Genomic DNA, 23,823 nt, shown 5'->3' with positions numbered 1-23,823 from the left:
GCCTCCTACCTATTAATTTCGTGGCGGAGTTCCTTTTTCACTCTCTTGTATTCACCTCCTCTGAAGCAGTTTCTTCGTAGCCTTGCAATTTCAGCCGTCCGCCAGTCCGCCGATGCATTACAAGCTTCGGTGATAAGGCAAATTTTTGAATGAACTAACGATTCAGTTGCAGTTTTTCTGTCTGTGTTTTGTTTTTGTCGTTAATTTACCCCTCTTAAGGAGCTTCGACAAATTTTGCAAATTCAATTTTCACAATGATCAACCTTTGCTGAACCTTAGAACATTGGGAGGAGCCATTTGCCACTTCGAAGGAAATGTACTGATGATCACTGGACATAAAATCTTCTAGTACCTTCCATCATTGGGCCGCTAACACCAAAATGACTCCATAGCAAAAGTTACGTCAGGAATAGTAACCAGCGCAACCAGGGTATCGGAATGTCGGAGTGCTACCAACAAGTCTTATCCTGGCGGCCGTCTCCATGAAGTGCTCTAATACACTTCAAGGCCCTGATCCAAATGGGTGATTGCACCAACGATTATTATTATTATTATTTGTTCCCCCTCTGGGGGGCTGAGGGCACTGCGTTTTGTGTTGCTGTGTGCTTTTTCCTTAGCTCCTCTGCTGTCCAGGAGTTTGGCTGGTGTGCCGGCAGTTCTTCCATCTCAATTATACCATTTTTAATATCCCTGGAGATGTTTCGCTAGGCGAGGATAGCAGCCTTCATTTTCCGTAGGACCACCCCGCACTTCTTGAGTAACCTTTCTTCCTTTACCCTTATCTTTCGGATGAGGTCCACCCTATCCGGTGAGATGACTCGCATTTCCGCCTGGCCGGGGAGTTCGTCATCTTTTTCCCCAGACAGGAGTATCACGCAGAGAGAAACTATCCTTTGATGCCAGACGCTACAATCCCAAAATAATTGCCGGCGATTTCAACTCATGGGCAGAAGAATGGGGAAGCAGAAAAGAAATGCAAGGAGGCAAATACTGCTAGAGACATTCTCGTGTTTAAATGTCATACTTACGAACTCTGGGGGAGCCAACATATACCGGAGGGGAGAATTGCAACCGGAAGTAGACCTCACTTTCGTCAGTGACACCCTTATCAAAGACTTGCAGTGGCATGTCAGCGAAGAGTACACACACATCGATCATCAGGCTATTGTCTTCCAAACCTCGCGTAGGAATTATATGAAACCACCAAAAAGAATAACTAACAAATTCGATGAAGAAATGTTCAAGAGGTACTTCTTGATGGCACATTATTATCGGGAAGCGCACAAGGAAAAGCTTTACAGGTCGCGGAAAAATTGCAGCGGGCATGCGATGCCTCTATGCCACGGCGTAGCGCTTTCCGAAGATGAAATCCCAATTTCTGGTGGAATTGAGGAATGTCGGAAAACTGCCACAGAGCTAGGAGATGCTCCCAGCGTAGAAGAAATCAACCTGAATTCGTTGAGCTACATATGCAATACAAGAACGCGAGGAAAAAGTTGGAAGTAGCTATCACAAAGAGCAAATCCGAACATTTCAAACGGATGTGTACTGAAGCTAATTGTGATCCATGGGGTGGCGCCTACAAGTCTGTAATGTCATCACTGAAAGGCAAACGCTCCCCACCGATTACCTGCCCTAAATTACTACAAAACATCATGGAAACTCTCCTCCCAGAGGATGTGAACAACACAAATCTGCCTAAAGTCCATGTAAACCTGAACGAAATTCCTGTAGTGGTAGAAAAGGAAATTCGCTGAAAATAAGACCCCAGGGCCAGATGGAATCCCGAATATCGCCCTGAAAGTGGCAGCCAGGACAGCACCAGGTAGGTTTGAAAAAGTTTTTACGGCATGTCTTAGAGAAGGAGAATTCCCCAAGCAATGGAAGCTGCAAAAGTTGATACTTATTCCGAAGCCAGGTAAACCATTGGGTGACCCCTCCTCATATCGACCGATATGTTTGATCCATACCATTGGTAAACTATTTGAACGAGTATTATACAACAGGTTGCTCGCTTTTGCGGAGAAGGAAGGAGGCCTATTTAACAAGCAATCCGGGTTTCGTAAGGGGAGATCAACCGTCGATGCAATCAACATGGTGACTGGCCTGGCTCGCGCTGCAATACAAGATGGCAAATGCTGCGCAGTGGTGACACTGAATGTAAAAAATGCATTCAACACTGCAAAGTGGACGAAAATCGTAGAGGCTCTAACCAAACTACAGGCTCCGAAGTAAATTGTACGCATCGTTGTTGCATTTCTTCTTGAAAGAAGATTATATTGCGACTCGGACGATGGACAGAAATTATTCCCAATGACGTGCGGCGTACCACAGGGGTCTGCCTTAGGATCCATACTGTGATTAATTATGTACAATGGAGTGCTGACGCTACGCCTTCCTAACGGCGTGACAACCATTGGCTTTGCGGATAATATCGGGGTAACAATAGTTGCAAATCGCTTAGACGAGATCGAAATCTACGCCAATGAAGCGATATCGAAGATGAAAAAGTCCAGTCTATTACTTGATGAACATAAAACGGAACTAGTGCTAATCAGCAAAAGAAGGAAAGACACGACCGTGAAAATTAAAGTTGGTGAACAAACAATTTACTCCCAAGAGTCGCTTAAATATTTGGGAGTAATGATTGACAAAAGGTTCAACTTTAAAAAAACACATTGAGTGCGCTGCAACTAAACCGTCTTCCATTGCTGTAACGATCTCGAGGATACTACCGAACATTGGTGGACCAAGACAAAGTCGACGTCTTATTTCAACAAACTGCGGAAAACTAGGAATGGTGTATCGACTAAGTGCACTCCGGGTATGCAGTGCTTATCGAACAACATCAGGAGAAGCAGCATGTGTACTGGCAGCGACAATCCCCATAGACATCTTGGCGGATGAAGGTCGGCGTCTCTACGACAAAATGTATGCAATCGGGGAGTGTATTGTACTTCGACGGCAACTAGCACCGCGGGAATCCATCGTAAAATGGCAAAAGAGATGGAACGAAACTGGCCGTTGGACCTACCGTATCATTCAACACATTCGAAGATGGATTGAAAGGGGCCACGGGGAACTAAGGAAGCTAACACAGTTTTTAAGTGGACATGGAGGTTATCGGGCTTATCTACATCGATTTGGACACGACGAGTCACCATGCTGCCCAAGATGTGGTAACGTGGCTGAGAATGCGGAGCATGTTGTATTTGAGTGCCCAAGTTTACAGCACACCGAACTGGGCTGGAGGCGATCGCAGACAGGCGTTTAGCACCTGAAAATATAGTGGAGTTTATGTTGGAATCAACGGATGCTTGGAATCAAGTGGTAATTGAACTGAAAATGATTCATCAACAGCTAAGGCATGAAGAACTGCGAAGAAAGCAAGAAAGGGAGCGAACAATAATGAGCCACAGTTAAGAACTGATCCAGCCCCGCGATGCAATGCTTATAGCGGTCCGAGGGGTCGAGTGGAAGAAGAAAGAGGTGGTTTTAGTGAGTAGGAGTCTCCTGCCAGCAGTAGGTTTTGAACCTTTCCACCTTCCAACGATGAAAAAAAAAGACAGACGTTGAACCGATTTTAATTAGGTTTTGTTTTGCCAAGGCCCTTTATGCTCATATATTTTACCCTCCTTTAATTTGAAATTATTATTAATTATAAAAGAATATAATTGCAATAAAAGTTGCTTACTATATATAGGTTTTAGATACTAAACTAATTTTTCAAACATTGAAAGCAACCTCCAGGTGGTTCGGTCGAATTCTAGCCCTAGTCCTCTTATTATAGTTCCATAATTATCTATTTCAATGCAGTATCGTCAATACCAAAACAACTTCCGGTTTTCCAATACAATTATTTTATAATGCGATTGTAAATTAAAGGACAAAACCGATAAAGCATGTACTCGTACTATTATGTCATGTAGAGTCGTAAAGACTACCCACTCGAGAGTCGGTTAAGATAAGATCTTGAGAAGGTTCCAGCAAAAAGTCCTTTCAGTTGATACGTATGAAGGTAAAACATGTAAATATGTTGCATGTATGAAGGGGCCTGACCGAGTGATTTCACTAAAATTAAAGATTGGTATCGATGCAATTGAATGAAGATATGTAGCTCCGTATGGGCCACTGAAGTGCTTAATGAAATTACGATAGCACCTTGAGGCAGATGTAACCAAATAATTTGATTTGTTTCGTTATACAAATCGTCTTTAATTAAAGTTATTTACTAGTACATATTTCATTGATTGGTAATGTTTACTTATAAATTATATAAGTATGTATATATACATATACGTACATAAATGTGAAGAAGTAAGGAAAATATTAAATTCTTTGACATTTTATTCAAAGTATGTAATATGACTATGTATATTGTCAAAGAAGGACAAAGGTACATAGAATTTAAAGGTAAGAGATCTCGGCATTTAAACTATCTACCAAATACCCCGCGCCCATATCTTAATGAAACAGATATAACGTCAGATACTTCTACTCCTTAGAACTTCAAAATCTTAAGCAAAAATAGGTGGCGCAGGGATAATGCTCATCATGTCCATAAACATCTCACTATTGTTTGTAAATACCAAAAAGATTATCCGACTGAGCCTAATCCTAATCCGATTTGCATATATAGTCGGTATTTTTTCTTTGAGCTGAAAAATAGGCCATTTTAGATATCCTCCGAAAGTCAAATTCATACAACCATAAAATGGCCTTCTGGACAAATTAATTTTCAACTGAATCCTGAAAGATGTTTACTGCCGAACATGAGAACTAATAAGCGGCTACAAAAAGCGCAAATAAGAAGAGAATTCGTTGGAAAACGAAGGTAATTGTGCTGTTTGTGAAAGAATCATTCATATCCGGGCCAACTTCCGAATTTTAGATCAATATCCCGCTGAGAGGACTATCAATAACGACTACAGCGAATTTTCATTTACGTCTTTAGGTGGTGTAATTGCGGTCTAGTTTGTGAAAAATGATACTTTTGATCGTGGGTGAGAAGCCGATGTTCTTTTGGGGTAAATTATTGCTGCACTTATCCACTGATGTTGCCGAATTTTTACGGAATTTAAAAAACGTTGAATTTTATTTCACCTTAAACAAACTACTAGAGTCAGTCAAATATAAACGAGAATTTTTTTTAAAGATTTTTCTGAGTACGATCTAATTTCAAAACATTTTTGTTTTTATTTTTCTGTATAGTTTCCTTGAACTGAAACAGCATTTTTGAAGTTTCCAGATCGTTAACCAGGCAGTTCAAGTTCAGGGACTTTTTCACCTTTATTGATGCAGCTGAATGTCCCAGTCGCCACTGGGTCGCTGGGTTTGATTCAGGCGTACGGTGGTAAGCCCATGTCTCAACACAGGTGGCAATACGACTGAGAAAACATTCTCTTTCTTCAGCATAACGTGCCACTAATCTCTGTCAAATATCCAAGCGCGCGTTCCTTTGAAAATCTACGTGCCTGTCTGGTGATAGAATGTACACTTCCGTGATTTAGACCCGTTGAACAAGCAATTTCGTCGACGGTAAAACGCTAATTTTCTCTAAAAAGCTTGCTAACAGGATGGATGTTTTCGTCTGTGATGGAAGTTTGAGGACGCTCATCATGAAACTGGTTTTCCACCATTTCGTGTCTTTCAGAAAAATATTTATGCCACTCGTACACTCGGGTTTTAGAGAAAGTTTCAGCCAAATAGACTTGTGGCGCAGCAGGGTTAGCTGTAAATTTCGAATATTGTTAATGCAACAGCCAGATGCCACCGAAAAATACTTCTGGTCCTCCATGGAGGACGTCAACTCCTGGGCCACACAGTGCATGCCTGTGAAGTGTAAGCGATTCCACCCAATACACCTCGACATCGTAGGCCCTTTGCGAGACTGTACTAGTGTAGTGAAATCTGAATAATTAAAAGTATGGGAATTGACCACCGTAAAAACATTCTAAAGAACAATACTTATACGCCATCGAAAGTGTTTGTAATAAGTTTATACAAGATACTTGCAGGCTAGAAAACATTTATGTTACATAAAGTGAGCCACATAAATAATAATAATAATAATCGTTGGCGCAACAATCCATATTGGATCAGGACCTTGAAGTGTTTTAGAGTACTTCATTCAAGACCGTAACGGTACACTATAATACACTGTAGGAGGCAATGTGGTCAGCATTGCGCTCGCCCGAGATTGTTACCCTGATTTGACTCAGGTACTCATTCACAGCTGAGTCGACTGGTGTCCGTCGTCAAATCACGATACAAATCCCACCGCCACCAGTGAGATTTGAACAGCGACCTTCCGTATGACAGCCTTGTGCTCTAACCACTCAGCTATCCCACATAAAGCTTACTATAAATAGGAAAAAGAGTGATATAAAAATTGGCCATCCACAATTCGAAATACATTCAGTAGGTCACTAAAGCCATACTCCATAGTCCCATCAACGACAGTGAAGCCAATTGAACATGAACATGAACAACTGATTCAAAAATTTCCCTGAGATAGATCATGAGTGAAGGTGGATAAAGTCTTTGGACGTGAAAAGTCAAAAAAGAACATACTATAATTGCAATTGAGTGATTTAGGAGGAAGAAAAGGAAAGCAAAGCCTTATCCGATAATCGAGGCTTAAATAGGCATCGAATCACGAATCCAGTTTACGATTCTATGGATACTGACAAGATTGTAGACAAAAAATCATTTTACTTTAGCTATTTCGGTATACATCCTTATTTCGAGCTTTCCAAAAAAATGTCGGTTCGGGGCAAAATAACTTCTATTTTCACTTCTCTCCTCTGGTCTTAGCAAGCTACAAATATACTGCACACCTCCTATGTTCAGCATCAACTTCGCGGAGTCGATACTGCCACTAGATGTCTTACAATGAGTATGCTGTAGGAACAAGAAGATTGCATACAGGAGGTTCGTCTCCTGGTGCATTGCTTAAATTTGTATGGTGGAAGAAAAACATCGCACTGCATGGCGTTCTTTAATCGCATACACATATAGGTGCTAATTAGTCTTACCTACCGTCTTTTGGGCAGTCGGGCTCGATCAATGTCCTAGCGAACATTATGCAGTTCACTACGTTACCAGGAGTTAAGTTTTATACTTGAGCATGCGCACTACCTCGGCAATGTGTCGCATTTTGTTTTTTAAAAACACTCTCTTCTTGTTATATTGGTTTAGGATTCCCTACACATTGTTAATAAGGTTAAGACAGAAGAGTTCTTGGACCAGTCTAAAGTATTGTTGTTCCTGTTTTTAAGAAATCTTGTTATAGATTGGCACTATAACAAGGTGCAGCCATGTATTGGCCCAACATTTTTATGCCGGTTCTAGCGCAGCGATTAATACCAAATTTGATGAAAAGGTGGAAACTGTGAACGCTCACACATCCTTTTATATCGAATTCAAGGAGAGTGTAAATTTTTTGGGGTATCAAATGAAAGGTCTCGGTTAGTACTTTCCGAATCCGGTCTTGGTTTTGATATTTATTGGAAAGGTGGGGAGTACGGGGGGTTGGAAGTGATCATTTCATTTCATTCTCAGAAACTACCCAACCCAAAAATCTAAAAAAATCATAAGGCCCATACCGATATCTGCTGAAATAAAGTTAGTAATAGTACATTACTATAATTTTTAGTAATTGGCAGGAAAACCCCCTTAAGTTCATTCTAGAATCACGAAATTGTGCAGCAATTGGCTGCAGCAAATTAGTTGAAAATTGCACTATTACTAACAAAGTTGTAATAGATCAAAGCAGTCGCTTCTTTGCAAATTCAAGACTTTGAATGTCAATATTACTTGAAAGTGGATATTTTCACATAATATATGCATATATTACGTGTTACGTAATAATGTGGCAAATGCACAATCAAATCGCTTCATAAAAGCAATACACAAAACCTTCCATACCTGAAGCGTCTAGCTTTCGGTTTCCTGACTTGTTTCTATTTCGAGTTATGCTCATTTATGCGCATTGTTCATTCCAATTGACACCAACAAGCTTACGGCTATCCATCTTTTTTTTAATAATTCAAATACTGCAATAAGAATCTACAAAAGGATTTCGCCCTGCGTGCATTGGCAGTGAAGCAGCTTTATCTTAATTGCCTTTGCCTTTTTCGAGGACGTTGGGCCATCCTAATTTACTTTTTAAATTATGTCTGATATCTCCTTCTAGTGTCGTCATCACCACAAGAAAGGTGGACGGACATCAATTTCAACTTAGAATTCGTGCGCTGGGTTAAATTGCTTTACCACGATCCAAGAAATGAAGTTCGAAGTTTGGCGGGTATATTAAAACCGCTTCCGGTCTCCGCCGGTGTACATCAAAGAAACGCTGCTCACCACTCCTCTTTGTTCTTGTTATGGACACTGCCACACGAGTCATCCAACGTCCAACGCCCTATACACTGTCTTATGCAGATGATGCTTTCCTAGTGAAATGAGGACATCCGCGATCGATATGGGGTTGCACCGATCGTGATAAAATTGCCAGAGAGGCGTCTTCGATGTCATGGTCACATAATTCGCGCTAGCGGGAATTCATTTGCTAAAATTGATCGGCCGAAACAACGATGGCTTGATACGCTGGATAGGGTTTTGGAAGTCTTGTGACTCCTTCCGGGTCAGGAAAATTACAGAACAAAATGGCACAACCGATCATAACGAGCCGACCCCGCTTGCGAACGGGACAAAGACTAAAGAAAAAGGTGAGGCTTTCCTGAAAGACGTAGCGAAATTCTGAAAATTTATACAAGACCAAATGATGAGTTTCTCAATAAGGATCAAGGCAAGGGTTACTCCTGGCTTTTCAAATTCATAACAGAAGCACTCGTAGCCACAACTGTAATATCTTTTCCATCGGCCAGACAAGTAATTGAAGGGGAAGTGTGAATGAGGGTTTAATTACTCCTCCCATACCTGGGAGATTGATTATCAATAGATAAATTCTGGATTTTTTAAGGTTTTGTGTAAACCGTATAGCATGTGTTGTGTAAACACAAAATCTTATTAGAATCGATTTGGTGTCTGTCTATTGGTCACACCTGATTTATTCGGAAACGGCTTGATTGTCACGAAAATTGGTGAGAAAGTGTGACCTGTTGTTCCCTTTACATGCATCATTTATGTTAAGTTTAAGGGGGGCTCCCCATATATGTGAATGGAGGGCGCAATTTTTTTTTTTCATAAAATGTGACCATGTCGGGTATCAAATGAAAGGGCTCAATTAGAACTTTTAGAAACTGGTCCCATATTTGATATCGGGTGAAACATAGGAGAATGAGGGCTTAAAATATGACCATCAAAAAGTGTAACAGGCCTCGTTCTCAGAACCTGTCCAATCGAAAAGTTTGAAAAAAAATCACAGTAATGCATCTCTACGAAACCTAAGCCTCAAAATACATCCGGTTCCGATATCTGCACAAGCTAATAACAGTATATTTCCACATTTTAGAAATTTACCCGGCTTATGTCCATCCCAGAAGTGCAAAATTTGGCATGGGGGGGGGGTATAACATCTGAGCGCAAAAACATTAATCGGGTGGCTGGTATTTTAAAGCATTTATTATTTGAGAAAACTTGGAGATATCTAAGGTTAAAAAGCTTTATTAAATTGTCATATATATAGCCGACAGTCACCTAGGAGCCTAAAGGGGAGGAAGTGATCATACTGAAAATACATTCAGCTTTTTTTTAATAAGGAACTCTTCATATCGCCTAAAAGACACTCTCTCATATTATTATCATCAACATCAAGCTGGAAACTCTCTGATTAATATTGTTGTGTAGATACCACAATAGGTAGCTGTTATCACTGAAGCTGCAATTATCATAATTGAATTGAATAATTAAGCAGCATTCCAATGACACATGCTTAAGAATGCATGTTGTAAAAATAAAATGGGCAATACCATGAATGATTTCGGAAATCTTTCTAAAAATCTACTAATATATTTTTAATTTCGATAACCCCTTCTTCGTCCTTTTCCCCATGATCGATTGAAGCATATTTAAGGATCTAATGACCCAATTTTGGGTAGCAACAGTTTTTCCAAGTAAAGTATGCAAGTACTAACCCCCTCCTCCTTTTAAATTACAGAGATAGCATCCTTATCTAAGTATAATGACCTAATTGGGCTCAAACCACCTGGTATTCACCTTGTCATTACTGGTATATAGGTCATTCCGATAGCATGCATGCATTTTAATTACAATCTTTTCCCTATGGTCGATAGCTATTAACATGACCATTAAACCACAATCTTTTATGTCTGGGCAAACTTATTGCCCTGAGTACCTGCGCCATCGAGTTTATACATTAAATATTAAATCAGAATGTCTGAGCCACCCACAGAACACAGACGTACTAATTCCTTCTTTCGAGTCTCGCGGGGAGTACGAGTATGAGAAAAGGCATCTGCTTTGTGTAGAAATTTGGAAGAGAACAAATCGTGGGCTTAGCACTGAGAAAAGTTAGGGAGTCCGACAAACCGGTCACTCACTCCGCTGTGTTTATTTTTGTGTAGCTTTTATCTTCAGATAGAAATACTCTTCCAATAGGAGTTTAGATTCAGTCAGGTTCAGACATTCTATACTTCGCTGCGGGCTGAGTTCAAAGTGGTCCCATTGTGCGGTGTAGTTGATTCCAACATTGAATTAATTTCTCCGGGAAGTAACCGAAAGTAAACTTGCTGACCAAGTGCCTTAGAATGGCTTGCACTAAGTTCTTCAATTTGGGCAATGGCGTTAAGATGCCTGCTCTTGGAATTGGTACATGGAGAGTGAGTAGTTATCATAGATTTAGACTTTTTTGTAGCATCTTAGACCTACTGTAACTTCGTGGACAAAAGCAAAATGAAACGATTTGTGTTGGATTTTGTTACCGTGGATACATCTGCATATATTCATCAAGTATTTTGTGTAGATGGGACAAATTAGAATAATCTGACTGAAAGTCACTCTTTCTAGTTGGTTAAGAACCAGTTTTGAGGTATTTTCCTTAATTCCCCTTCATTTCCGTAAACGTATGTATGCAAGTCAAAACCAGTTGAATTTTAAAGATACTCTTAATGCTTTAAAATGAATGAAAACTAATAAAGCTAAAACGCTTAGAACTATACACATTTTTTTCCCATTACCACTAATTGTTGAGAGAAAATGTTAAATGTTAATTTTTTATAGAAGCAAAAACGACCATTATGCATCAAGAGAATAGATATAGTGTTATTACAAGCATTATTGAATTTAGAAGCAGGAAGAAAACCTGCCAGCGATCTCAAGGACAGATAAGTTACTATGAGGTCTCCCACAAAAATTGTTTATATATTATATATAAATATAAATGCATGCACATTATTTAATGATTCTCATCGTAGTGAACTGAGCTTAGTAGACTTTCGAAGCTTCATTGTGTAATCGTAACTTTTTTAAACGGAGTATCAATTACACACTTACATCTCGGTATTAGAAGGGTCAATGTCTAAAGTCGCCTAGTGATGAGATATGAACCTAAATGAATTTCAAACGAAAACCAACATTATTTCAAAGAGGTTTCCCTTTCAAGCGAAAACAAAACCTTATGATTTTAATAAGGTTTACTCTCTGTCTGTCTTTTTTTAAGGAGGTGAAAATTTTCAAAAGACTGTCCCGGATGCACGCGTGATTTCTACCCACTGAAACCACCCCCGGCTCCCCGCAGCCCCGTGGAACCACCATTAGAGGGAAGTTAGCTCCTAGGTAGATCTCCTTTCTTCTATCCGCAGGGTTCGTAATCGCACCTTCCTCACTTCTTTCGCTTTTCGTAGTTTATCCTGGATTGCTGTGATCGTTGAGTTGATCACATCCCTCTGGCAAGCATTCTTCGGACAAAATTTTCCGGTGATAGCACTTCACTTATAATTTTCCCAAGGTTCCTCCCTTCTTTTACGAACCTGGGACATTGGAAAAATGCTATGTAGGTATTGACGATATCGTTCATATCAGCCACTCCCCGTGGAAGGGGTCAACCTCTAAGTCCAACGACCCTTTTCTAACTGGTCCCAACGCGGTTCCCATTTGTTTATGGATCTTTCCCTTTCGGCTTTTTTCACCTGCGGTGCTCTTCGCATGTATTCTCCATGTGCTATTTAAAATTGAGTTTTTCATCTATCATCATCATCATCAACGGCAAAACAACCGGTATCCGGTCTAGGCCAGCCTCAATAAGAAACTCCAGACATCCCGATTTGCGCCGAGGTCCACCAATTCGATATCCCTAAAAGTTGTCTGGCGTCCTGACCTACACCATCGCTCCATCTCAGGCAGGGTCTGCCTCGTCTTCTTTTTCTACCATAGATATTGCCCTTTCAGACTTTCCGGGTGGGATCATCCTCATCCATACGGATTAAGTGACCCGCCCACCGTATTCTATTGAGCCGGATTTTATCCACAACCGGACGGTCATGGTATCGCTCATAGATTTCGTCATTGTGTATGGGCTACAGAATCGTCCATCCTCATGTAGGGGGCCAAAAATTCTTCGGAGGGTTCTTCTCTCGAACGCGGCCAAGAGTTCGCAGTTTTTCTTGCTAAGAACCCAAGTTTCCGAGGAATACATAAGGACTGGCAAGATCATTGTCTTGTACAGTCAGAGCTTTGACTCTATGATGAGACGTTTCGAGTAGAACAGTTTTTGTAAGTTGAAATAGGCTCTGTTGGCTACCAACAACCGTGCGTGATTGCATCATCGTAGCTGTTATCGGTTCCGATTTTCGACCCTAGATAGGAGAAATTATCAACGGTCTCAAAGTTGTAGTCTCCTATCTTAATTCTTCCTGTTTGACCAGTGCGGTTTGATGTTGTTGGTTGGTTGATTTTTGGCGACCACGTTGCCACCATGCACTTCGTCTTGCCTTCATTGATGTGCAGCCCAAGATCTGACGCCACCTGCTCGATCTGGATGCAGGCAATTTATACGTCTCGGCTCGTTCTTCCCATGGATGGTGGACTTGAAGAAGATCGTACCCCTCGCACTTACTTCGGCATCACGGATCACTTTCTCGCGGGCCAGGTTAAAGAGGACGCATGATAGGGGATCCTTGTCTTAGACCGTTGTTGATGTTGAATGGCCTCAAGAACGATGCTGCTGCTTTTATCTGGCCTCGCATTTTGTTCAGGGTCTCTCATGGTCATATACAGTTTTGCTCTGTTGTCATCGGCGGCCTTAAAGTCGATGAAAAGATGGTGCAATTGATGTCCATATTCCAACAGTTTTTCCATTGCTTGCTGCAGAGAGAAAATCTGATCTGTTGCTGATTTGCCTGGATTGAAGCCTCTTTGTTATGAGCCAATGATGTTCTGAGCGTATGGGGCTATCCGCAGACACTACCTCGATATCATCACATTGCAATAAATCTATATTATATCTTCTTTATGACTTTAACTAGAATCAACCCTTTCAAATGCATATCTACTAACATTATCCCGTCGTCTTCATTCATAGATATTTAGATGAATGAAAGAGATAAGTGCACGAATGCGGGAATATGAGGCTATGAGCTCCTTAGGATTTCTATAAATTCAAATTACTGTTCGTTATCCTCCAAAGTTGTGATTTAAGCGAGGTTGAACAACTGATTAGATGAGCTATGGAACAAATTCACTTAAATATGGCAGTTTTAAATGGGAACAATGGAAAATTAATGCATCAAAACATTAGAAGTGCCATATTCAAGTGAATTTGAATTTTTCTTCCATTTAATGCGTAATATTTCTAGATTTTTAATCCCTTCATTTTTATATGTCATTTGAAAGCTAACATAATGTGGCAATTTGATCAGCTTTGCTTATTGAAATTAAGATGAAAAATCGATTAAAATTTAAACAGTTATATCTTCGAAGTGATGATGACCTTCGCAATTGAAAAAATATCTGTTTATAAGAAATTTTATGTAGTTTCCGAAAATGTTCTCAAATCCGGAATTAAATGATTGACGGTGTGGGAAATTGTGATTTTTTTTGAAGGTCACGCTTTTTGACACTATTCAAGAAAAACGCTATAACTCCCTCTAACGGTAAAAGATAGAGTACCCATTCCATCGACCAATTTTCCTCAAACAAGTGGTACTATCCACCATTAAATGTACTATCATAAACGGGACACCCTGTATACTTCAAAGCGATGTTAAATGATGTGTGAACCAGTCCATCGTCCTGCAATAATCTGGAATTTGTGTCGAAACATCTTGTTAGCTTTTCTTGAGCACTAGACAGACAAATTGATTGAAGTTTTGTCATTCTGATGAATCTAGTCAGTTTCGCTGGAACTTCAAATTCGGACAATATTTTGTACAGTACTGAGAGATCGATGCTGTCGAAAATTTGATGAATATCAACGTAATACTCCCAGCATTTCTCCAGCATCTGCTTTTCTGAAAGTATCTGACTCATCTCTGACTTTCCTGGTATTCGTCAACAATACTTTTGAGAATAGTTCGAACCTTTTTTGATTATTTTTGACACCACTTTATAACATGTTCTAACATATACACAATAACTCCTTGATTACCCCGTATACTTTTGGAAAAATGTTTGGATCAAATTCCTAATCATTTTGAGCAAAGGAAATCAAACAAAAAACGAAGATAAATCGTAAAAGCCCTGAAGAAAACGAATATTGAGTTGCCCGCTGAGAAAAATTTTGAAGTCTGATAAATCACTCATTCACATCATTCTGTTTACTTTTGTGTAGATTTTATCTTCAGATAGAAAGATTCTTTCAGTGAGAGTTAAGATTCAGTTGGGCTTTGTTATTCTCTATTCTGCGAGTTCCATTTCACTGTGCTTCTCTCCTGTGGTCTCGCTAATTTATGAAGTATAGGGCATAAGCACAGTCCCTTTTTCGTATTGTTATGTTTAGTATTCTCTTATTTGATTTCTGTGGGCTAATCTCATGCATAACATTGAACGTGATGACAGTGCTCCAGTTTCATTATCTTTACATTCAATGCTGTGCATGCTATAAGCCCCCATTTATACTTACAACTTTAATAATAATAATAATCGTTGGCGCAACAATCCATGTTGGATCAGGGCCTTGAAGTGTGTTAGAGCACTTCATTCAAGACCGTAACGGTACACTACAGTACACTGTAGGAGGCAATGTGGTCAGCATTGCGCTCGCCCGAGATTATTACCCTGATTTGACTCAGGTACTCATTCACAGCTGAGTCGACTGGTGTCCGACGTCAAATCACGATACAAATTCCACTGCCACCAGCGAGATTTGAACCGCGACCTTCCGTACGACAGCCTTGCGCTCTAACCACTCAGCTATCCGGACACTGACAACTTTAGATAATCTAATTGTCAATCACTTGTTTTGCCTTTTGAACCACAATCAATTTTTTTTCAACATTTCCTTTCATTTCCATAGACACATACAGATTAAGCTGGTTTTGACTAGATTGCCATGACGGAAACTCCTCCAAGTGAAACATTTCAACAAAATAGATTCTTTCCAAATTAGGACTAATTGACGATGATTTGACGTCGGATACCAACCGACTCAGCTGTGAATGAATACCTGAGTCAGATCAGGGTAATAATCTCGGGCGAGCGCAATGCTAACCACATTGCCTCCTACAGTGTACTGTAGTGTACCGTTACGGTCTTGAATGAAGTGCTCTAACACACTTCAAGGCCCTGATCCAATATGGATTGTTGTGCCAACGATTATTATTACTATTATATACTCCTAAATCAGTTTTTACGAAAAATGATGATGTCTAGTGTTTCTATTTCGAAAAAAGTATCATAGTGCCAAAACGCTCGTAAATTTATAAAAATGCCAACCAGGATGCGAAGAAAGCGATCGCTGTCACCCGAGCGGAACATTACAAAAATCTTTACGATAAACTGGACACTCGGGATAGCGAGAGAATCTATATCAACTTGCCAAAAACCGACATGAACGCACACAGGATATCGAACACTTCTGTCCTAATTAGGGCGATCGGACCCGAGTCTGCAGGGGAACTCATCTGAAGTGGCAATAGCTCACGAAGTCAATGGTGAGCGACCAAAAGGCAGGCCGAAACAACGACCGCTTGGCACGCTAGAAGGGAATTTGAAAGCCTCGCGATTGCATACCGACTAGGCTTTTGATAAAATAGAATGACGAAACCGATCACGACGAGCCTTATGAATGAGACGAGGAGTGAAGAAAAAAAAGAAGTGCTTGCTCCGGTCCTTTAGGCTTACCACTTGCATAGCATTAATAGAGTACATATGTATATTGATCCGTGATCACCATATGTATATTGATTCAGGCGTAGAATAGAAACGTTCAGGAATATTAATTTTAGAAATATGCCCTGAGGTTTTTTATGGCATTCAATCCATTTTGTTTCTTTATGCAGGCCCCCGATGATGAAGTTGAAGCAGCATTGAATTTGGCTTTGGAAGCAGGATACCGTCATATTGATTGTGCTCCAGTTTATCTAAATGAGAAAGCCATCGGACGTGTGTTGAAATCATGGCTTGATTCAAACCGTGTTACAAGAGAGGAACTGTTTATTGTTACTAAGCTTCCGCCTTTAGGTAAGATGCTGAAGAGAAAACAAAAGTATATTCTCCTGACATACACATTTTTCTCAAATTAGGAAATCGTCCAAGTGGTGTTGAGAAGTGGTTGAGAAATTCACTCGCTGATCTCCAGTTGGATTATATTGATCTCTACCTTATCCACACTCCATTTGGTGTACCAGAAACTGATGGTGACTTCAAACGTGAAGCCGATGGTTCCGTCGTTCTAGACTTGGAAACTGATCATATTGCAACTTGGAAGGTATTCAACTTACAGATTTTTTTTAATAGCTAAAGATACCTGTCTTGCGAGGCAAGTTAGTTTGTAGTGCTGATATAACTTCACTGTCTAGCACTGCAAACGGACTTTCCTACGAAAGTAATGTATCTTATTACCCACAATGAATAGCAATATTACACAATTCTTTCCAGAAAATGGAACACATGGTGGAACTTGGACTTGCCAAAGCTATTGGTGTTTCCAATTTCAATAAACAGCAAATTCAGCGATTACTAGATAATTCCACGATTAAACCAGTGAATCTCCAGGTAAACTTATGACACAAAAAAAATATGAAATGAAAAACTTATTTTTCTAATTTTGTTGATTGATGCCAGATTGAGCTTCATATTTACTTGCAACAAAACGAGTTGGTAGATTTCTGCAAGCGGAACAAAATAGTGATAACAGCATATGCACCATTGGGATCTAAAGGTATCGCTGCTTTGGATAAAATGGCAGGAGTTGAGTAAGTATTTGAATCAGGACAGAAGTTAGTGAATGTAGCTACTGTTCGTTGATTAGGACAGAATATGTCTTATTGAAGGCGAATCCAAAAATCATATGGTCCTTGAGTATTAGATAACACCTGATGCTTCCTCAAATATTTCCCAAATGAGAACATAGCCGAAAGATTGCCACAGTCCTTGTAACATAAAATATTAGCTGCTTTCCTCTTCACCTATAAGTAAATGAGAGCTGAATTTAGGATTTGTGTAACATAAAAATGGGCTTTGTTATGAATTTATACTTATGACAGTAAAATAATGATCCACAGGACTTCTAATGTTGTTCTTGAATATAGTGTTTCTACGCTAGATTCAAGGTAAAATATACTCCTAATAATTAGACTGTTTAGACTAGACGGATATCTACCATCGATAAAGTGAATAGCATATAACTACTCCCTCAACGTTTTCAACTAGTCCAGTCTTTTTAGTATTCGCCATGTGTCTGTTTCGGAGTCACTTACTGTATACCACCTGCAGAAATGCACTTAAGGGGTCACAACTGCAAACTTACTGATAATTGTAACAGCTAGATCATCCAAAACTGCTGGTAGAAAGACATTTTCGCCCTCCAGGAGCCATAGTCATAGTAGTTTCTAGAAGTGGTAACAATTGAGAGAAAATGCCTTCCAGTGAAATTTTTCCAAACTTCTAAGACACTTTGCCCCGATCGATTTTCTTGCGCCCACAATGTGCATACGCGAAAAATCTAATTGAATAATGATGTGTCGATTCCATCCCATCTTGTAACCTTGCAGATTGCTGCGAACGAGGCGTAGCTGAACTCCTTCTTTATTTCCTTAGCCTTTATCTCGTTCACAACGGGACTCGTCGTGATCGGATGCGCCATTTTATTTTATTAAAGGACTGATCTGGATGCAGTCGTGAGGCCTTTAAATCACCATCCAGTATATCAAGCCACCGTTGTTTCGGCCGCCCTTTTGGTCGTTTACCATCGCCAACCTTGGCAAGTGAATCCTCGTTAGCACGAATTACGTGACCATACCATAGGAGGCGCTTCTCTCGCAATTTTTCTACGATCGTTGTAACCCCATATCAATCGTGGATATCCTTATTTCGGATGCAATAAAGGCCTGTTGCGCCACTAGTTTGGTAAAAGGGCTTCCGCAACGGGGGGAATATACACATCTCTTACGAAACGATCTAATAGGCTTATCGGTTGAATAAGTTTTTCCCGTCTGCGTGAGTTTCCTAAATTTGAAAATAAATATCATCTCTAACGCGCGCTATGTTTCGTGATATATATATACATGTGCCAAATATGCACGATAAATATTCAATAAAATATTCAATTCATATATTAGTGAAGTAGGAATCAACTGGACCTGAAGATTAAATGGCCATTTTTCGTATTCAAATGATACTACTTTTAATGTTAGAGACCAGCCAAGTTACGGTCTTGAATTCTTGCAGGGCAATTAGCTCCAAGCGCTTCCTTGTGTCTGCTTTAGCGTAGGTTATGCTCTCTAACTAGGATCTGCATTAAGTCAATCCGTGTCTTCACAAAAGCGTCTCAACGATGATTGCTTAGTGAAATGTATGCTCTTCTTTGAAGCATTCTGAGCCTCTTCTGTTGAATTTTGACTCTGAACTTTCATCTTTGTTAAGGAGTGCGCGTGTCGTTCTCCTTTGTTTTTTGCCAAATCCGAGTTTTACCATACGGGAACCTTCATCATCAACGGCGCAACAACCGGTATCCGGTCTAGGCCTGCCTTAATAAGGAACTCCAGACATCCCGGTTTTGCGCCGAGGTCCACCAATTCGATATCCCTAAAAGCTGTCTGGCGTCCTGACCTACGTCATCGCTCCATCTTAGGCAGGGTCTGCCTCGTCTTCTTTTTCTACCATAGATATTGCCCTTATAGACTTTCCGGGTGGGATCATCCTCATCCATACGGATTAAGTGACCCGCCCACCGTAACCTATTGAGCCGGATTTTATCCACAACCGGACGGTCATGGTATCGCTCATAGATTTCGTCATTGTGCAGGCTACGGAATCGTCCATCCTCATGTAGGGGGCCCAAAAATTCTTCGGAGGATTCTTCTCTCGAACGCGGCCAAGAGTTCGCAATTTTTCTTGCTAAGAACCCCAAGTTTCCGAGGAATACATAAGGACTGGCAAGATCATAGTCTTGTACAGTAAGAGCTGTGACCCTATGGTGAGATGTTTCGAGCGGAACAGTCTTTGTAAGGAACAGTCTTTGTAAGCTGAAATAGGCTCTGTTGGCTGACAACAACCGTGCGCGGATTTCATCATCGTAGCTGTTATCGGCTGTGATTTTCGACCCTAGATAGGAGAAATTGTCAACAGTCTCAAAGTTGTATTCTCCTATCCTTATTCTTCTTCGTGTTTGATGTTGTTGGTTGATTTGTCTTCGGTGCTGACGTTGCCACCATATATTTTGTCTTGCCTTCATTGATGTGCAGCCCAAAATCTCGCGCCGATGGCCGCCTGCTCGATCTGGATGAAGGCAGTTTGTACGTCTCGGGTGGTTCTTCCCATGATGTCGATATCGTCACCATAGGCCAGTAGTTGGGTGGGCTTGAAGAGGATCGTACCTCTTGCATTTACCTCAGCATCACGAATCACTTTCTCGAGGGCCAGGTTAAAGAGGACGCATGATAGCGCATCCCCTTGTCGTAGACCGTTGTTGATGTCGAATGGTCTTGAGAGTGATCCTGCTGCTTTTATCTGGCCTCGCACATTGGTCAGGGTCAGCCTAGTCAGTCTTATTAATTTCGTCGGGATACCGAATTCCCTCATGGCCGTGTACAGTTTTACCCTGGCTATGCTATCATAGGCGGATTTAAAGTCGATGAACAGATGGTGCAACTGTTGTCCATATTCCAAAAGTTTTTCCATCGCTTGCCGCAGAGAGAAAAAATGATCTGTTGCTGATTTGCCTGGAGTGAAGCCTCTTTGGTATGGGCCAATGATGTTCTGGGCGTATGGGGTTATCCGGCCTAGCAAGATAGAGGAGAATATCTTATAGATGGTACTTAGCAACGTGATACCTCTATAATTGCTGCACTGTGTGATATCTCCCTTTTTATGTATGAGACAGATAATACCTCGTTGCCAATCGTCAGGCATTGATTCGCTGTCCCATACCTTGAGCACAAGTTGATGAACCACTTGGTGTAACTGGTCGCCTCCTTGTGAGACGATATTTGCAAACTTGCGATCTGAAGCTCATAAAAGAGTTTGTAGAGAGAGTTATTCATGAAACTTCTGAATATCCGTTTCAGAAACGACTCTAATACAGAAAACTCACGTCTTCCCAACTTGACTTGACTCACTACCTAGCACCGTCGGGGTAGTGGTGTTGAAATATTTTAGACACCAACTTTTTCTAAATTCCCAATGCCAGTTTCCTGATTTGAAAGCACTTATTGAAGGGAGGGAGCGCTTATTGGGCTAGCTCAGTAACCCTTCTCAGGATTAATCCCACACATTATTGACAGAGAATCAGTATTGTCTGTGCTATCCGTTTGTACTTATCAGCATAATTTCGCCGTGCCAATTGACGGTTTGCAGTATTGCAATTTTCACATCAAAAAGACTGCCAACAAATGGTCAATGTACTCCCAGACCTCCTCCTTCTAGACCTTCATATCAGTCGTACGGTCTCTTCCAGTATACACCAATTTGTTGCAAGCGGAGGCATTAGCGATACTGCAGACCTGTCGATGGCTGGAGCATGATTCAATCCCCAGGCGTAATATAGTTTGCTGACCGACAGCCATGAAGGCGTTGTACTCAAACATAGAGGGGAATGAACAGGCTGACGGACTGGTCAGGCTGAGTTCTACTCTTGACAATCCCTTGGTAAGCGGCGAAGGCTCATCACCTGAGCTAAGTGAAGGAAGATCTGCCTCTCCATAAAAAAAAACTAGATCACGACCCTTTTTAAGGAATTTGGGAATCCTAAGTCCACATCCATTTGATGCCGGACCGCATCGAATGGAGAGCAACTTGCTCCTACTGTTTATGGTCCACGGATTCCTCTTTTTGAGTTCAACACCCAAAGTTCAAAAAGTAAAAGGGGGACAAAGACGGCTAAGATTTCGTACCAGGGCAGAGGCAACTCATCAGACGATAGATCACGAGGGCTTTTGGGCCAGATGTGGGTAAACGCGTATAGTGGTTTAAACGCGGCACTGTTCCTCAAAGGAATTTCTGATTCCCATCCTTCGTGATTGTTATGGGCTGGGTCTGAATATCTGAGCCTGAGATCCTGCTTCGTTTGTTTTCCTTACGGCAATCACAGTCTTAGGAGTCTGTGGCGTCAAAACGGCACATTATAGCGCCTCTCTTCTCAGAGAGTCCATTTACAATTTATCTATACCCTCTTGCCTACCCTACATCTAAGAGCAGTTGCAAGGTTTAGTATTGTAGCCTAATTAATTGGTGTCGCCATATAAAACCCATTTATCGGTTTCAATAACCTTGATTGCAAATGAAACTTTAACCAGAACCTCTTTTTTTTGCTCACACTACTTAGCAGCCGCGGACCTCAGATGACGAAAGCTCACTATCTGTGCCAAGTCAAAGAGGATTTGGCCCGCTTATAACAGAACCCGATCACAAGCTCCTGTGCCAGACGATTACGAAGATTACGGCGGTCTGCACAGGGCACTGGCTCATAGGGGACCATGCCGTCATGCTCGGCATACCCTACAATTCGCATTGCCAAAGCTGCGGAGAAGAAACCCTCAAGCACCTCCTTTGCGATTGCCCAGCTCTACCCAAAGTCAGGCTACCGACACTGGGTAAACCATTCTTTGGGGAATAGGCAGATTGTATTCAAAGGACCACTCAATCGGGGAATGTTCATAGTTAGAAACTAGATGTCTGAGAAATTCAACTTTAAACGTCTAATATTGCTAAAAATCATATGTATACAATATACTTAAAAAAACTAACCAAATCTAACGAAATAAATTACAGACGAAACCTCCCCGATTTAATGGAGAACAGTGAAGTGCTTCGCATTGCCGAAGCCCATGGAAAGACTGCAGCACAAATTCTACTTCGTTGGATCCTTCAACGAGGCGTCGCCACCATTCCAAAGAGCACAAACCCACAAAGACTTAAACAGAATATCGACGTATTCGATTTCGAACTGACACAAAGTGAAATGGAAGCTTTAGCAAAATTGGACTCTGGCGTACGAGTTTGCAATTTTGAATTTTTCAAAGGGTTCGTATTGAGGTACCATTTTTAGGCCGAGTAAATACATTGTTGTTTCTTTCAGCGTCAATAAGCATCCAGAATTCCCCTGGTAAATTGCCTGAGTCGTTGGATAAAACGAAAGCATTTAATTCCAATATTGAAGAAAACGAATGAATCAATTTACGAAATAAAGTTTTACATTTATTCGAGTTTCGTTTTAACAAAAAATATAATAAATACAGCACATGTGGTTTGTTTTGAATGCAAGTGTTGAATTTTTCGTTATAAAATCACTGGAAGTAAAAAATCTTTTATTGCGTGCATACGTTCGATTTGAATATGCAGCGAAATTACCGGTAATTTACATATTAGTGTTCAATTTATGTTAAAATTTATTGGAAGAGTGTGCAATAAATACAGAAACTTTAATCATTGGGACTTTTTTAATATTATATTTGACTTTTTTAAATGCAACTGTTTTTTGGTATTTTTCTTTCTTCATTTCACATTTTTCAGCTAGCTCTAGAAAATCATTTCCATTCAAACATTAGACTTTGTTGTGTAACGTTGCGGAAACAAAAAGGTATTGTCCGAGTAATGAAACATTGAAAAATTTAATGAATCTCAAGATTTAGCGAACATTTAACCGCATGTGATTGATTAACTCGTAAATTATTAAGCGAATGAGATTCTCTGAATGTTCCCGAAACTGAAAAACGAACGCTTATCTTGGATCCACTGATTTGTACATGAGCAGGATCGCAGGTCATGGGCTAACATTTCATTCTTCCTTTTTAATGATTTTCGATCATTCTTACATTAAAATTTTGATTTTCATGCTGTCGAATCAATTCACTATGTCGAATACGTTGTTTCATAACAAAATCCCATGGTAGGGCATTGTACGGTAGCATTGTCGATACGATTTTACGAACCAATATAAGAGAGCACGATTTCGCACTTCTACTGAAATGAATTTAACAGAACAACGTTATGTAAAAAAAAATCCGCAGATTGACATGACTCACTGCTATTAGATGCGTGGCGTTTTTTATATTATTTTCACAAAAAAAGATAAAAACACTTACGAAATCTAATCCTTTTTTATCGTCAGGACAAAAACATTTTACTCAAGCGTAGCAATATTATTCATAAACCAACAGCGAATATGTTAGGCTTTGCTTTAATTTATATTTAAGTTAGTTTTCCTCTTAAGTCTCTTAAATATAGGATCAACAAACGAAGCTTAAT

General features: G+C 40.3%; 2 protein-coding genes across 6 annotated transcripts in view; one reads left to right on the top strand and one right to left on the bottom strand.

Moving 5' to 3' along the window:
* LOC119653170 (transmembrane protein 245) overlaps positions 1 to 23,823 on the bottom strand; it is a 51,743-nt gene that overhangs the window by 7,187 nt on the left and 20,733 nt on the right. For 3 of the 5 annotated variants that reach the window (XM_038057711.1, XM_038057713.1, XM_038057715.1), the window contains exon 8: positions 22,748 to 23,538. The exons of 1 other annotated variant lie outside the window; for it this stretch is intronic. In XM_038057711.1, coding sequence (XP_037913639.1) covers positions 23,367 to 23,538 — 172 coding nt within the window. In that variant the 3' untranslated portion in view covers positions 22,748 to 23,366. Of the gene's footprint in view, positions 1 to 22,747; positions 23,539 to 23,823 lie in introns of those variants that run through there. One more of the 5 variants, XM_038057712.1, reaches the window with a different exon arrangement.
* Positions 10,374 to 23,002, top strand: LOC119653171 (aldo-keto reductase family 1 member A1). The gene is made up of 7 exons (XM_038057718.1): positions 10,374 to 10,802; positions 16,419 to 16,599; positions 16,662 to 16,846; positions 17,017 to 17,133; positions 17,203 to 17,333; positions 22,348 to 22,599; positions 22,655 to 23,002. Exons 1-7 carry the CDS (start codon positions 10,731 to 10,733, stop codon positions 22,683 to 22,685), a joined length of 969 nt encoding a protein of 322 aa, XP_037913646.1. The 5' UTR covers positions 10,374 to 10,730; the 3' UTR covers positions 22,686 to 23,002.

This window comes from Hermetia illucens, chromosome 3 (genome assembly GCF_905115235.1).
Source record: "Hermetia illucens chromosome 3, iHerIll2.2.curated.20191125, whole genome shotgun sequence".
Classification (NCBI taxonomy): Eukaryota; Metazoa; Arthropoda; class Insecta; order Diptera; family Stratiomyidae; genus Hermetia; species Hermetia illucens.
The sequence above is the reverse complement of the archived record's forward strand: the minus strand, read 5'-3'. Positions and strand labels throughout refer to the sequence as shown.